The sequence below is a fragment of the Musa acuminata genome, chromosome BXJ2-4 (assembly GCF_036884655.1).
Source record: "Musa acuminata AAA Group cultivar baxijiao chromosome BXJ2-4, Cavendish_Baxijiao_AAA, whole genome shotgun sequence".
Taxonomy (NCBI): domain Eukaryota; kingdom Viridiplantae; phylum Streptophyta; class Magnoliopsida; order Zingiberales; family Musaceae; genus Musa; species Musa acuminata.
In genome coordinates this window covers 29,566,561-29,581,669 of record NC_088341.1, presented here as the reverse complement: position 1 = coordinate 29,581,669, position 15,109 = coordinate 29,566,561, and the positions used below count along the sequence as shown (strand labels likewise).

Genomic DNA, 15,109 nt, shown 5'->3' with positions numbered 1-15,109 from the left:
ATATATAAAGAATAGTTTTAAATCCAAAAACCAAGTACCTCTAGGCCACTATAACTAATTCAAATGGACCTCAAGGCTACTATAACTAATTTACATGAACTTATTTAGATCTATTAATATTATAAGTCTAGAAAAAAGTAAATATGTATTTGTGATTATTGATGACTAAAGTAGATATATTTAGACATACCTAATTCTTGACACAAAAGAATGATTATTTTAAATTTGTTTATCAAGTTTTATAAATAAGTCCAAAATGAAAGGATTTTATAATTTTATTTATTTAAAGTGATCATAATGATGAATTTAAAAATTAATTTTATAATTTCAATATGTTTGACCATAACTTCTTCACTCCAAGAAATCTAAAATAAAATTAAGTCATTGTAAGAAAGAATATAAGCTTATAAGAGATGGCTAGGATCATGCATAATAAACATAGATTATCCAAATATTTTTAAGTCAAAGTTATTAATATTGTTTGCTATATCATGAATAGGATCCTTATAAGGCCTCATTTATCTAAAAATCCTCATAAGTTATAGAATAACAAAAGACATAATATTTTTTATTTTAAATTTTTTATTATAAATATTTTATTTAAATAATAAAGATGTCTTAGAAAAATTTGATATTAAATTTGATAAAGATTTTTTTTAGATACTCTTTTATTTATAAATCTTATATAGTTCTCAATAAAAGATCTTGAAATATTAGTTTTTATTAATCTCCTTAAACTATTATGATTATTATTATTTTAAACTTAAAAAATTAAATTCAAATGATGATTTTACTCCTCAAAGCAATATGGATACATCTACTTTTGAAGAAATCTTATCCAGGAAATCAAACTGCATAGATGAATATCTTAAGGAGCTAAATGTTAATAATATATCAAAAGACATTCAGACTCATTCTTTAATAAATATTTACATAAATATTATTTTTTAATATTAAATTGAGTCTAAATGTATTGATAATACTCTTAAAGATAACTCATGAGCCTCGACAATATATCAATAACTAAATCAATTTGAGAGAAATAAAAGTTAGATATTTATTATAGACCTAGTATTAATCTTGTAATTAGCACTTAATGAGTCTCTAGGAATACGTAATATGAATAAAATGTCATAGCTTGAAATAAAGCTAGATTAGTGGTCAAAGGTTTCAACCAAGAAGAAGGTATAGATTTTAAGAAAACTTTCACTCCTATAGTTAGACTTAAAATAATAAAAATACTCTTTACTTATAGTTTTTTTAAAAATTTTAAGTTATTTCAAATGGATGTTAAAATATTTTCTTAATAATTTTATTTTAGAAGAAATTTATGTTAAACAACAACCAAAATTTGAAAATATTTTTTATTTAATCATATTAATTATATAAGGCTCTCTATGAGTTAAAGTAAGCCCTTAGGGCTTGGTTTGAGAGACTTAGTTTTTTTTTAAGTCAAAATATTCAAAAGATAAAGTTGACACCATATTATTTATTAAATATTTTAATAATAATATTATTATTTAAATTTATATTGATGATATTATTTTCGATTCCACTAATAAAACTTTGTGAGTCATTTGCCAAGAGTATGAAATAATAATTTAAAATAAGTCAAATGGGTAAAAGTTAATATTTTGTTATGATTATAAATTAAGTAATTAAATGAAAATTTTCTATTAGTCAAATCAAGTACCCTCTTGACTATCAAAAATATTTCATTTGAAAAATGCTAAAGTTGTCAACACACCAATAAACACCTCTACTAAATCAGACATGGATAATGATGGTATTTTTTTTATTAGAATATTTATAGTGGTACGATAGAAAGCTTATTACATCTCACTACTATTAAACCTGATATTATGTTTAGTGCAAATCTTTATATTATGTTTTAATCAAATCCCAAATAGTCTCACTTTAAAGTTATAAAAAAAATTAAATACTTAAAAGGAATACTATCTCTAAGACTATGGTATCACAAATCTAATAATTTTGATTTAATTAATTATGTAATGTTGACATTGCATGATGTAGAATAAATAAAAAAATACCTATGAAACTTGTCAATTCATAGGCTCTACACTTGCTTTTTGATTATTTAAGAAGAAATATTCTATCGCACTATCTACAATTGAAGTTGAATATACAATGAAAGATGCATATTGTGTATAAATACCACACTCCACTTGAATGACTTTGCTAGTTTCCAAACGAGTGCTCGTTTATTTCTTCGGAATAGTCACATATTGTTGTTGCCCATTATGTACAATAGTGTTGGTTTTACCATGCTGCCCTTTCATGACAATTCAATATTTGTTTTACCCACTCTAATACCACTCTATCATATCCTTAATTGGGATTACCTAAGGCATACGACACTAAAGCGATATGCATTTGCAAGGATCAACCTAGACCTTAACCTCATGTAGTCTATAAACGACCTATACAATGAAGAAAATGTTATAAAGGCAAAGATAATTGGGTTCCAATTTGCCACCGAACATACATTCCATAATTTATCATTATCGCACACGAAAAGGATAAGATAACAAAGATCCAAAGCAACACAAGGCAATCAGCATTTATTAGAATTGAAAGGGTTTTAAAAATAGATCAAACGCACACAAAGAGGGTTCTGAAAGTAGATGTAGTCTCAATGTTCATATAGCACTTTTGTCAAATAGAAACCAAGTACACTAAAGACATTGCATCACTTCTCAAACATCGACCCAATGTCCCATTCACTTGGGTGTCACCTAAGATATTTAAGATGTTAAGACGGTTGATGTTTTACACCACTAAGCAGTTAGTCCAAAATTAGCTTATGACATATGAGAACGGTACAATTTTGGGTCATTTTTTTCTTATTTGATATTGCCAGAATCATTTCTGAGTTCTATACGATAAGAATAGAAAGTAAAAACACTAACAACAAATAAAAATGGGGCTTACTATAATGTATTTTGCCCCATACTACCCTATACGCCAATTAGTCTCTTTGCACATTTTCAATTCTATTGTTTTCGGTTTATAGTTTGCACTTTAGTTTTATAAGCGGTTGTTTTTATTCAATTTTACACTTGATCTTCCTACGATAATTCTATCTTACGCTAAACTTTTCATCTGAGAGATAATATCGAGTCGACAGATTCTTGAACCTAAATCGAAACCTCATATAGATAAGTTACATCTCTTAGCCGTTAAGATTGTGAATGATGACTTCATCATTAAAAAAATGATCTATCTAAGTCAAGTAATCTATAATAAAATTTAGATTTTACATATAATTAGCAATAGTAATACCTTCTCGAGTTATTTTCATCAATGTGAATAGAAAACTTAGTATTCAAATGCGAAAGGTATTGATGAATGTGATTTGTGACTTAAAACTATGCTTTTACTATAGGGTTACATGAAGAAATTAATAAAGCTATGGAACTTGTATGAGGCTTGGATAGCTTATAAAATAGTTATAATCAAGATTTATTTTTAATATTGATTCTCCTATTATTTGAATATTTTTGGGTAAAACACTAAAAGCCATCGATATAACCCAATAGATCATATCTGAATAGGAGGCTTGCGAGTTTTGTTTGTTGAGATGCATAATTATTACCTATAGAGAATTTGAAAAAGATTAGAGTTGTTATATTATTAGATGTGAGCCTTGTAGTTGAGAAGAACTGTTATTTCATGATAAAACAATCATCGCAATGTCAAAGCTATAGTCTTGAGTTGAGAAAGAGGAATCTAGAATCTAAAAATGATATAGATCTGATGAAGAGATCAGATATGGAAAGTGCAGAAGAGATGATTTAATCTAATAAAGGAGAACAAATTTAGGAACTGTGAAGATTCAATTTGATGGAGGTAGAAGAAGACAATATGATCTGATGGAAGAGATCAGATATGGGAAGACAGAAGAGAGCGATATCGGTGGACTATCACCGAGAGGCCAATCATAGATCGGAGATACCAGTGGATTTGATGAGTAACAAGAAGAAGATGGGGATGCCAATGTACACCAAGGTCAATGTAAGGAATAAGCATACATGTAGGCACAGAGGAATTGCGTCGATCTGCCGATGGGCGTCGTGTGGTAGGGAGCTCAATCGGATAGGCACAGAGGAACGAATGTGCCTGAAGTGTCATTGACAAGTACTGGAAGAAGGCGTTGGTGTAAGAGCACAAGGCGGATGCAAAGCAAGTAGAGGTAGGCATAGAAACGAAGATGCCTACAGTGTGGAGGTAGGCACACAGCCAATTGGTTTCCCAATAGACAGAGAGATGAGGAAAAGAAGTGTTTAAAGTAAGAAGATTCTAATATGTGAGGGAATTATATTATATTGCTCGATGATGAATCATGTTATATATTTATAAGGTTGAGAAAAATTGATCGTCCTTTAATCATCCTCATGAATCCAACAGAGATAGAACAGGCATGTATATCATGATTTCCTTCTATCAATCATTGATTTGTGATCGATTCTCTATCAATATCAATTTATTGATGATCGCATCAAAAGATGATTCTTTCTACGATATAAACATTCAAGATTCGAATGGATGTACATACTGCATTCAAGAAAGAAAAATGAACTCCATTCCATCTCCGACCACAAGAAGTGCATTTATAAGATTATACACACAGTATGAGTTGGTTCTTACCAACAATCTGTCTACTGCTCACTGGGACCTCCTCCCACCCTCGAACAACTCATTGATCCTCGCCTCCACGTCCTCCACGCTATACTTCGAGTATCGGTCCAGGAGCCACCGGGCGTCTCCTGCCTGCCGCAGCCGCGACACCAAGTTACGGTACGCCGGCAGGACGGCCTCCGCAATGCCCCCCCGCAGCTCCGCCCGCATCTGCTCGTCCACCGCCACCCAACTCCCCTGCGTCCTCCATATGTCTTCCAGGTAGTTGTTGAACATCCCCAGCTTGTCCCTTATGGCCTTCTCCATCGCGACCGACGCTGACCTCGACGCCGCCCCGCCCAAACCGTCCATCCGCAGCACCGCTACCACCTTGGTCCACGACGCCCGCTGGTACTCGCTCGCCCACTGCCGCAACTTCGAGTTCTGCCGCCTGATCCAGTCCTCCCCTAACATGATCCCCACGTCGCTGCCCTTGGCTTTCTGCAGTATGTACCGCCCGTTGTTCATCAAGAAGACGTAGGTGAGGGAGAGGTCGCGGTAGACTTTGGACTTGGCGTCCAGGTTGTCCAGCAGGATATCTGCGATCCACGCGACGCGGACGGGAAGCGGCACGGCGACCCTCGCGGCGTCTTCAGCCATGACCTCCGTCAGGGTCGGCCTCGAGCACGCCGCCCCGAGATAATTCATCACGTACCGCGTGATCGGATGGACGTCGCCGCCGGGGACGGCGGATTTGACCGGGTCGCGGCGGATCAAGTTCTCTAGCTCCATGAAGATCCTTCTGATGGATGCGCTCAGGGCTCTGTGCACGACTCCCATCTCGTCGAGGACTGTGGCGGAGTACTGGTCGGAGAGGACCGTGTCGATCTCGGGGAGGAGGTCGCGGACGGCCTCGTACATGTCGAGGAGGCCGAAGAGGCGCTCCGGTCCATGGTCAACGGAGGCGACGGCAGCACCGAAGGATAAAAAGTCAGAAGCTACTGGGACGCATGTGACAGAGAAGGCAAGGTCAGCGTAGGCGGGGAGGGAGGCGAAGACGCGCTCACACAGGCGGCGCTCGCTGGGGATCAAGATGAGGAAGACCATTCGGGCGGCCTCGATCCAGCGGGGGATCTCCTCCTCGATTTCGTCCCAGGCCGCGGCCAGGAATCCGTCCTCGGGAGGCGGGCGGAGGCCGAGGCGGGCAACGGACTCCTCAACGAAGCTGCGGCGGAAGCCAGCGTAGGTTTCCACGCACTCACGACCGAAGCCAGCGGCCACCATCCGGTGGGCGATGTCATTCAGGTTCGCGACGGATCCTGGTGGCAGGGCGTCGATGATGATCTCGTAGGTGTCAACGGGGTTGGCCACCGGTATGTGTTCTTCGCCTCCTCCATGGTAGGCATCGTCGTCGTCGTAATCTTTGACCGGCGGTTGGGTGGACTCGATGACAGCACGGAACTCCTCGTCGAGGCGGAGCACGCAGCGGCGAAGGAGGTGGTCCATCCGGTCGAGGAGTGGCTTGGTGGCGGGGGAGGCCTGATTGTTTAGGTCAGTAGCGGTGTCGAGGAGGTCGTCGATCGCCTCGAGGAAGGCGGCGGCGTCGGCAGAGTCGGACCAGATGAGGCGATTGAAGTCAACAAAGTGGACTACTTGGCCTTCGAGGGCTCGGAGGGTTCGGTCAAAGGAGGCAAGGGGAGAGGGAGATGGCGACTGGCGGGGGTAGGCGGTCGGGGCGTCGCGGCGGCGTTGGTGCCGATCGGAGGTCTTGTCCAGGGCGAAGAAGCGGTTGTCGAAGGAGGAGAAGACTTGGAGGATGTCATCGGCCATGGTCTGGGTGCGGCCGAGGCTTTTGGCGATGTGGCGGACGGCGGCGATCAGCTTCTCCTCTCCATCCTCCAAGTCCCCCATCTCCCCTTTTCCAGTTCGATCGCTCTAAGATCTCAGCGCGTCCGTGAGGGGAGGACGGGGACGGAAGAGAAGCAACCGGTAACGAATGACGTACCTCTCGCTGTCGGTTTGCGTAGGTGTCTAGTTTCATATACAAACACGTAAAGTGATTGCACATGGGTTGACCTAGGGAGATGGTAGGTGAACGAGCTCTGGACCGGTTTGGGCTGTGCTGAAGCGGTTTGGTCCGATTTGTTTTGGGTGGGTTTTAGTGTCTCCTCGGGTAAAACATGGCGTTAGAATTGCTTAGACCGGCCGGCCCATCTGGCGAGTTGGATCGTAAGGTTAAAAGATGCTGTGGGCCTGAGTGCGAGGGGATGCAGGCATCACGATTCGGAGCGAGTGGATACGAGATAAAAGTTGAAAGCAGTCATGAGTAAATAGGACGAAAGACGAGAGAGAGAGCGAGAGAGAGAGAGAGAGCACAACAGCACCGCCTCTATACATGAGTGTCCGACGATGAAAGGGCAGCCATCACAGAATTTGGAATGGCAGAATGGCTATAGTTTGTCTAAGATTAGGTGGCCCAATTAAATCAGAATAATATATATTAAAATTTTGATTAAATTTGATCAAAATTATTATCAATATAAAGAAAGTCTAAGGGACCTCTTAGGGATCATATGTGACACAGTTCTGTTCCCTCTATCTCTATTTACGTTTATAACAATAATCTTATTAAAAATAGAAAAAGAGGCTAAAAAATTTTATTTATTTTTACATATCAAATTAATACGACAATTTTTACATCCGAGATATCTTATTCAGACTTCAAAACGTACACACAATCTATTCTTGTTTTACTATATTTATGATTTCAATCTTGATACTAATTTTTTTTTATATTAAAATATATACATATAATTGATATCATAGTTATATCATTATGGATTACTACTAAATTAATATTTAGATTATTATTGCTGTTCTTAAATAATCTATATTTTCTTGCCTAAGGACGAACTTATGCTTCGTTTGGACGCTCGATCATCCAAAATTTGTCTCCTGATGTTGTTCATCAACTTATGGGCGATGCAACTTTTCCTCGTGCATGCAAATGGAACCTCCAACGAAGTCTAAAATTAGCTAATCTGATTAGAAAGGGTGTTGCTGTGCTTTGGTCGATATGCTACCATCGACATCTTGCTATTTTATAAAAATATAAAATTTATAAAATAATATTTATCTTTACATAAATATATAATTTTGGTCTTATCATAATGTTATCATCGTTAGAGCTTATGCTTAATAATTATTAGATCTATTGTTATTATTAAATAGTTTTTATATAATTAATATTAAAAATATTTAATAAATATTATTTGTAACTTATATCTTTTTGTCATATCTAACGAGTAGTTGTGAAAGTGGTCTAAGATAATAGCCCTCTAGGGTATAAATTATAAAAAAAACTATTTATTATTTTTAATATATATTATATTTTATATTGATCTTATAGTTGTCAAAGTGGCTTGGATTAATAAATTTATAAAATCATATGAAGGAATTGGTTTTGACCTTAAAAAATAATATTCATAATGGTATACATAATTAAAATATTTAAATAATCTAAAAAATTATTTTAAATAATTATGTAATAAGGTATGATAATACTATTTTAGACATACTTATAGTTTAAGGTTATATTTTCAAAGGTAATAACTTTGACTCATAAGGATAGTATTAGTTTTTTATAATTATAAATTTTTGAGTAAACATTTGGTATAGCAATATTTTACCCAAAGGTATAATATAAATGATATCAATAGTTCATTATATTTTAAAATTTAAAATATTAATATTTATTTTTTGTTGCATTCTCATGCATTTAATATCTCTATAATCTCTAGATCAAATTACTTTAAATAACCTGAGTATATACAATTTACACTAGGTGTATCAAACTGTATTTAGATTTATTTAAATGATCACAAACTTAATTTCTGAAAGTTATGTAGGATAAATAATTAAAAAAGATCTTATAGGTTTTTTTATAATTGAAAATAATATTTATATTTCATTATAATTTATAACTAGTGCACTAAAATATTTAAAGATTGATTTAAATCTACTAACAAGTCATTAGCTAACACCTTAATCAAAGTACTAATTATAGCTTAATATGATGGTATTCGTTAAATTTTATATTATATCTTCGTTATGACTAACAAAATTGTAAAACTTAAAATATTGGACATGATGAGTTATTCTTATGTAAGTTATTTTTATCTTTCTTTTTTCTTGTTTTAGCTCATTTAAAATTTATTGTGACATAAATAAAGGATAATTAAAATTTAAATGAGTTAACAAGGATGTATATTTAGGAAAAATTAAGATTAAAGCATAAAGGATCTTATAATATTTTGACTACTACTTCAGTAGTGGACAATAATAAAAGAGAGCTGAAACATAATCTACTATATAAGTTAATTAAGTTTGAAAATGATATACAAACTTAAAAAAAATAATTTTATAGTAAAGTGTTATTTCTTTGGTAAGAAAAATTATATTAAAAAGGATTAGTTCTAAAGAAAAAGTACAAACTTTACTTTTATATATTTTGAATCAAATATTACATAAATCATTTTTAATACTTAATGGATCGACTTTGGTACTTCAAATCATATTACTAATAATATATAGAGATTTATTTTAACTTGAAAATCAAAAGAGCATGAAAGATTTTCTATTACAAGTAATTAACTTAAAATGAAAGCAATAGTAGTAGGTACTAATCACCTATACATAGAAATGATTCATTTGATATATCTTGAGAACACATGATATGTTACTATAATTCTAAAAATTTAATTATTTATCTAAAATTATTAGGATATTGACTTTCTTTTAGTAATGTTAAACTTAATATATTTATTATTTAATAAAAGTTGATTATGAAATATGTATAATGGTTTATATAGAATTAATATGAATATTGAGTTTCTAATAACTTTACAATCAAATATTAAAATGAAATGTAGTTTCGTTAATCAACCACTTGAAATTATATATTTTTATATTTACAGATCATTTCATATTCTCTATTTTATGAAGAAAAATATTTGATCATCTCTGACCTATCAAGATATAAATAAATAAGTATATATATATATATATATATCTAATACATAAAAAAGTCTCATACCATTGATACTCATAAGATATACATAAATAAAGTGGAGATATAATTAGATAAAAAGATTAAAATTATTATATCTAAAAGAGATGATGAATTTTATATAGATATAATAAGTTAGGTTAGAATCATAACCTTTTTATTAGATTTATAAAAAATTAAGATATTTATGCTCAGTATACCTTACCATATATAACACAATAGAATGGTGTTATTGAAAGTTGAAATCATACTCTTACGAATATTATTAAAAGTATGATGAATTATTTCTTTATACTTAAGTGTGACTTAAATAGGGTTCACAGTTAGTCAATTTTATCGACGCTATTTGATGTATAGATTAGTAGAAAATTTATTCTAAGATGTTTATATATTTGGGGTTATCCTACATAGATTATAATAAACAAAAATTAAATCAAAGAACTATATTGAATTATTCTATTAGTTATCTAAAAAAAATTCAAGGGTTATAGATTTTATTACGATAATCATAATATGATAATAGTTGAATTTAATGCAAGTTTGAAAATAGTAAAATCAGTGAAAGTGAAAAATCACACAAATTTGAAATTGATATTAAAGAGATATGAGTTGATGTTTTTTTGTTATTTTCTATTTAAGAAGTTATTATTCCTTAAATCATTGAACAATTTGATGATGATAAATAATAAAATGATATTAGTTATCCTACAAAATATTAATATCATTGTCGATGAACTTATAAAATAATCATAATTAGTAATTTTGATAAGACCTCAAAAAGAAAAAAGACTTATTATTTTTTATGATTATATGATATATCTAAAAGAATTAAATTAGTATATAGAAATCAAAAGGACCCTTGTCATTTTCACAAACTAAACAAAGTAATGATTTTGAAAAATAGTACGGAAACAAAAGTTGAAATGAATAAATTCAAATGATCTTTAGGAACACATTAAATTGCTTAATAATTAAAAAGGAGTTCATTGCAAATGACTCTTTAAGTAAAATATGACTCAAAGAATAATATCGAACAATATGAATCCAAATTTATGACTAAAGAAAACAAGAGTTGAAATTAATAGATTCGAATGATATTTAGATACTCATTAAATTGCTTAATAATTACAAAAGAGTTCATTGTAAATGACTTTTCTAAATGAATCAAAGGATAATATCAAATAATATGAAACCAAACATATTATTAAAGATTTTTTTTAGAAAAGAAGCTATTAAGTATAACAAGATATTTTTAAAATTTTTAAAAATATCTCGAATCATTATGATATTAGTAACTCATTATGATCCTAAATTATATCAAATGGAAGTAAAAATAACTTTTCTAAATCAAGATATAGATAAAGTAACTTATATGAATAATATGAAGGGTTCATATAGAAGGAAAAAAAGATTTTGGGTGACAAATTTAAAAATTTATTTATGATCTTAAACAAACTTATAGATAATGATATTTTAAGTTTCATGATATTATTACCTCCTTTAGATTTAAAAAATATTATTGATTAATATATATATTTGAAGGTCAGTAAGAGATAATTTATTATATTAGCTCCATATATGAATTATATTTTGCTTACTAGTAATGATCTTAATTTATTACACAAAATTGAAAAAATTGTAACTAAGAAATTTAAAATGATTGATAGGAATGAGAGTGTTTATAGAAAGATATTTGAAAACAAATCTCTAGAATTATTAAGATTATATCAGAAAAGATATATTGAGTAAGTCTTGAAGAGATATAGTATATAGCTTTATTTAATAAATGATACATCTATAATAAAATATTAAAAATTCAATCAAGATCTATGTTTTAAAGATGACTTGGAAAAGAATAAAGAAAAAAAATACTTTTTTTAATATGTAATTAGAAATCTATTATATGCTCATGTTTATATCAAACCATATATCAAATTTACAATTAGAATGCTAGGTAGATATTAGAGTTATAGAGAAATATAATATTCAAATGTTACAAATAAGATAGTGAGATATCTACGAGGGATGAACGATTATATACTTATATATAAAAGATCAAATTAGCTTAAAATGATAGAATATGATTTTATAAATTACCTTAACATTAGAAATCCACTTTATAATTTATATTCATGTTAGATAGAAGGATAATTTATAAGAGAAGTATAATGTACATTTTATTATCAATAATAGAAGTCAATTTTTGGACATGCTTTGAGGCCATTAATCAAGATTTAAGATTGTAAAATTTTATCTTAGAATTTCGTATGGTCAAACTCAATTGTCAAGTCACTTAAGATATTTTTTTATTATCATAATTATTTTTTTAAGAATAACAAGTACTATAGTGATTCTAAATATATCAACATAAAATACTCGTTGATTGGAATTTCTTTTTAAAAATAACTAATATCAATTAAGAACTTGAGTTTTATTATATTGATTATTGATTTATTCACGAAAGCATTATAGCTTAAGGTATTTAAGGAATATATTTATATGATTGAGTTTGTAAAGAATCTTTAAAGATATGATGATACATGTTTAAGTGAATATTGTAATTGATATTTTTACTTATGTAATGAAAGTTAATTATTTTTATGATCCTATTTATATTTATGTATATAAATATTATGATATTATGATTGAATATAATAACTAGATTATCTTGACTAAGATAAATTACAGAAGTTATTTTATATTATATTAGAAAAGATAAATAGTATTATAGTAGATAGAAAGAAATATGATATTAATGACATACTAACTATTATAACTAACATTAAGAGTTAGATTTAGTGTAGTATTATTATAATTATTAGATTTATTAGTCTATTTTTTAAAATTAGTGATCATTCATAAAATATTTTTAAAATTTTAAAATCCAATTAGATAAGATTATTTTTAAATAAATTTTTTATTTTGATTTCAAACCTTTGTTTTATATCTTACTAGTTAATGTGTCAAGTAGAAAAATGTTAAATTATATGATTAAATCAATTTAATATATAATATATTAAAAATTTGATTAGATCCTGATTAAAATTACGATAGATAGAAAGAAAATCTTAAGAAATCTTGAGAGGTAATCTTAATTGAGAGAGTCTTATTTTCAGATGATTCTCTCTCACAGATAAAATGATAAGACCTCATGGATCTAAATATAGTTATTACAAATCACCTTTGAGATCTTTTTCCTCTCCTATTTAATTTCTCCCTATTTCATTGATAACAATGATTTTTCATAAGAGATAAAAAGAATCTACAGTTCTACTTCCTAGTTTAATCGATAGTTCGATAATAAGTTACATTCCAAGTATCCTATTATAACCAAACTATGAAGTCATATAAAGTGAGATGGAGAATCTATATCTATATTTACTTTGTCCTATCAAACTGTCTAATTACTTTTGACGAAACTCACTGTGGCTTTATGCACCTCCTCGGTACCACTGGCAAGACCTTGGATCAGCTATCGAGAAGCAAAGGATGGATAAAACGAGAAGCCGTGGGCAAAACAAGGCAGAATGGGAAGTGTTGTTGCTTTTCTCACTCTCTAATTGATCTCCTGAAGATTACATAAAATCGTCCGATCAGTAAATAGTCATCGAGTCAACACCCATGAATAAACAATATATTGATGATATGTAAACGCGAATGCAATATGCACCGAGCCACCGACGCCTATCAAATCGATGTTCTCTCGAGAGCACTGTGCTGCGTTAAGGCCCAGCTGCTGATCACCGCCTTTACTCGTCGCGACAACATCACGGTAACATTCCTCCAGGATGCTCCTCGGAGCAGCGTACCGAAGCCAACCATCTCCACTGTCTCCATTCCCATCTTTAGCCCCGTGATTGAGCGTTTTATCTCACTCTCTCTGTCTGTCTCGATATCTCGATCTCTCGAACTTCCATCAGAAAGCCCGTTACCACAATGTTGTCCGCCGCACCCGCCCCGACTCCCCTCCCCATCTCCAATTCGCCTTCCTCCGTCGCCCCTGCTGCCCCCGCCTCGGCAGCCCTGGTCGCCACCCCGGCCTTCCGCCTCTTCCTCTCCCGCCTTACAGACTCCGCCCGCCGCTCCCTCAACAACTGCCGCCCATGGTCGGAGCTCGCTGACCGCTCTGCCTTCTCCCGCCCTGAGTCACTCCGCGACGCCGCCTCCCGCCTCCGGAATAACCTCGCCTACTTCCGCGTCAACTACGTGGCCGTCGTCGCCGCCGTCCTCGCCATCTCCCTCATTACGAACCCTTTTCCCTCCTCGTCCTCCTCGCCCTTCTAGCCGGCTGGTGCCTCCTCTACCTTTTCCGCCCCTCCGATCCGCCGCTTGTTATCTTGGGCCGGACCTTTTCTGATCGCGAGACTCTTGGATTCCTCGTCCTCGCCACCATCTTCGTAGTTTTCCTCACTTCCGTCGGATCGCTTCTGATCTCAGCCCTGGTCGCCGGTGCCGCTATCATCGGAGCCCATGGGGCTTTCCGTGTTTCGGAGGATCTTTTCCTGGATGAACAGGAGGCGGGCGCCGCCAGCGGGCTTCTATCCTTTCTTAGTGGAGCGGCCTCCACCGGACCTGTCGCCTTGGCGGCTGCTCGTGTCTGATCTACCAATCTACAACAGCTGAGGTTTTTATTGTCTTCTTCTTCCTTGCTATTGTTGTTAGGAAAAGTACTACTAAAATTCCATCTATTTGTTCTAGGGTTTCTTGTCAGCCGAGGTTTTTATTATCTTCTTCTTTCTTGCTATTGTTGTTAGGAAAAGGACTCCTAAAATTCCATACACAGACATCAGACTAGAAATTACGGTTACTCTTTTGGTTTGAATGCATGCAGTCTGTTATACCCAACCTCTATGGAAGAATCAAATGATGTATTATATGCTACATACCCAAATCCGTGCCGCAGCTTTAGCTTTTTTCCTTCGCCAATGTCCTGCTCAAATTATCACAATTTTTTTGTGTGGATTCCGAGCATACTAATTGGTAGCACAAGAGTACTCAGATATAAAAGTGATTAACCCCAGTTTTTAGAATATTCTTCTTTGTACAATCATAAGGTTGCTGTTTGGCGACTTAGGAGACCAGCATTCGAGTCATAGAAACAACATTTCTTAAGTTTATTAAGAGGTAAGACTGCATATATTGATTCTTTCCCAACTCTATTGGGTCTACCCTTTTAGCAGATTCTCCATTCTGGAGTTCATTTTTGGTGCAGTTAAGTTTCAGTTATCTCCGGATGTTATTATTGAAATGAAGAGTTGGAATATCAGATCTACTGTCCAAGAATATGTTGCTTCTGAAGTCTGAACTAAGGAATTTCAGTAATTTGTTTTTCTTTAAATCGATGGTGTTCATTTTTACAGGGACAGAGTGTTCATTTGTACATGTAAATTTGTAGACCATTAA

The 15,109-nt window shown here is 33.3% G+C and overlaps 1 protein-coding gene and 1 pseudogene across 1 annotated transcript; one reads left to right on the top strand and one right to left on the bottom strand.

Annotated features, from left to right (window-relative positions):
- Positions 1–4,527: 4,527 nt before the first annotated feature.
- LOC103982021 (exocyst complex component EXO70B1) lies at positions 4,528–6,650 on the bottom strand. Its single transcript, XM_009398812.3, has one exon. The coding sequence runs from the start codon at positions 6,547–6,549 to the stop codon at positions 4,687–4,689; it is 1,863 nt and encodes a 620-aa protein (XP_009397087.2). The 5' UTR covers positions 6,550–6,650; the 3' UTR covers positions 4,528–4,686.
- Positions 6,651–13,314: 6,664 nt separating this feature from the next.
- On the top strand, positions 13,315–14,551 carry LOC135610224 (PRA1 family protein B4-like; annotated as a pseudogene).
- The last annotated feature ends 558 nt before the right edge of the window (positions 14,552–15,109 follow it).

Coding starts and splice junctions, on each gene's coding strand:
- LOC103982021 (XM_009398812.3), bottom strand. CDS start 6,549: ATGGGGGACTTGGAGGATGGAGAGGAGAAGCTGATCGCCGCCGTCCGC.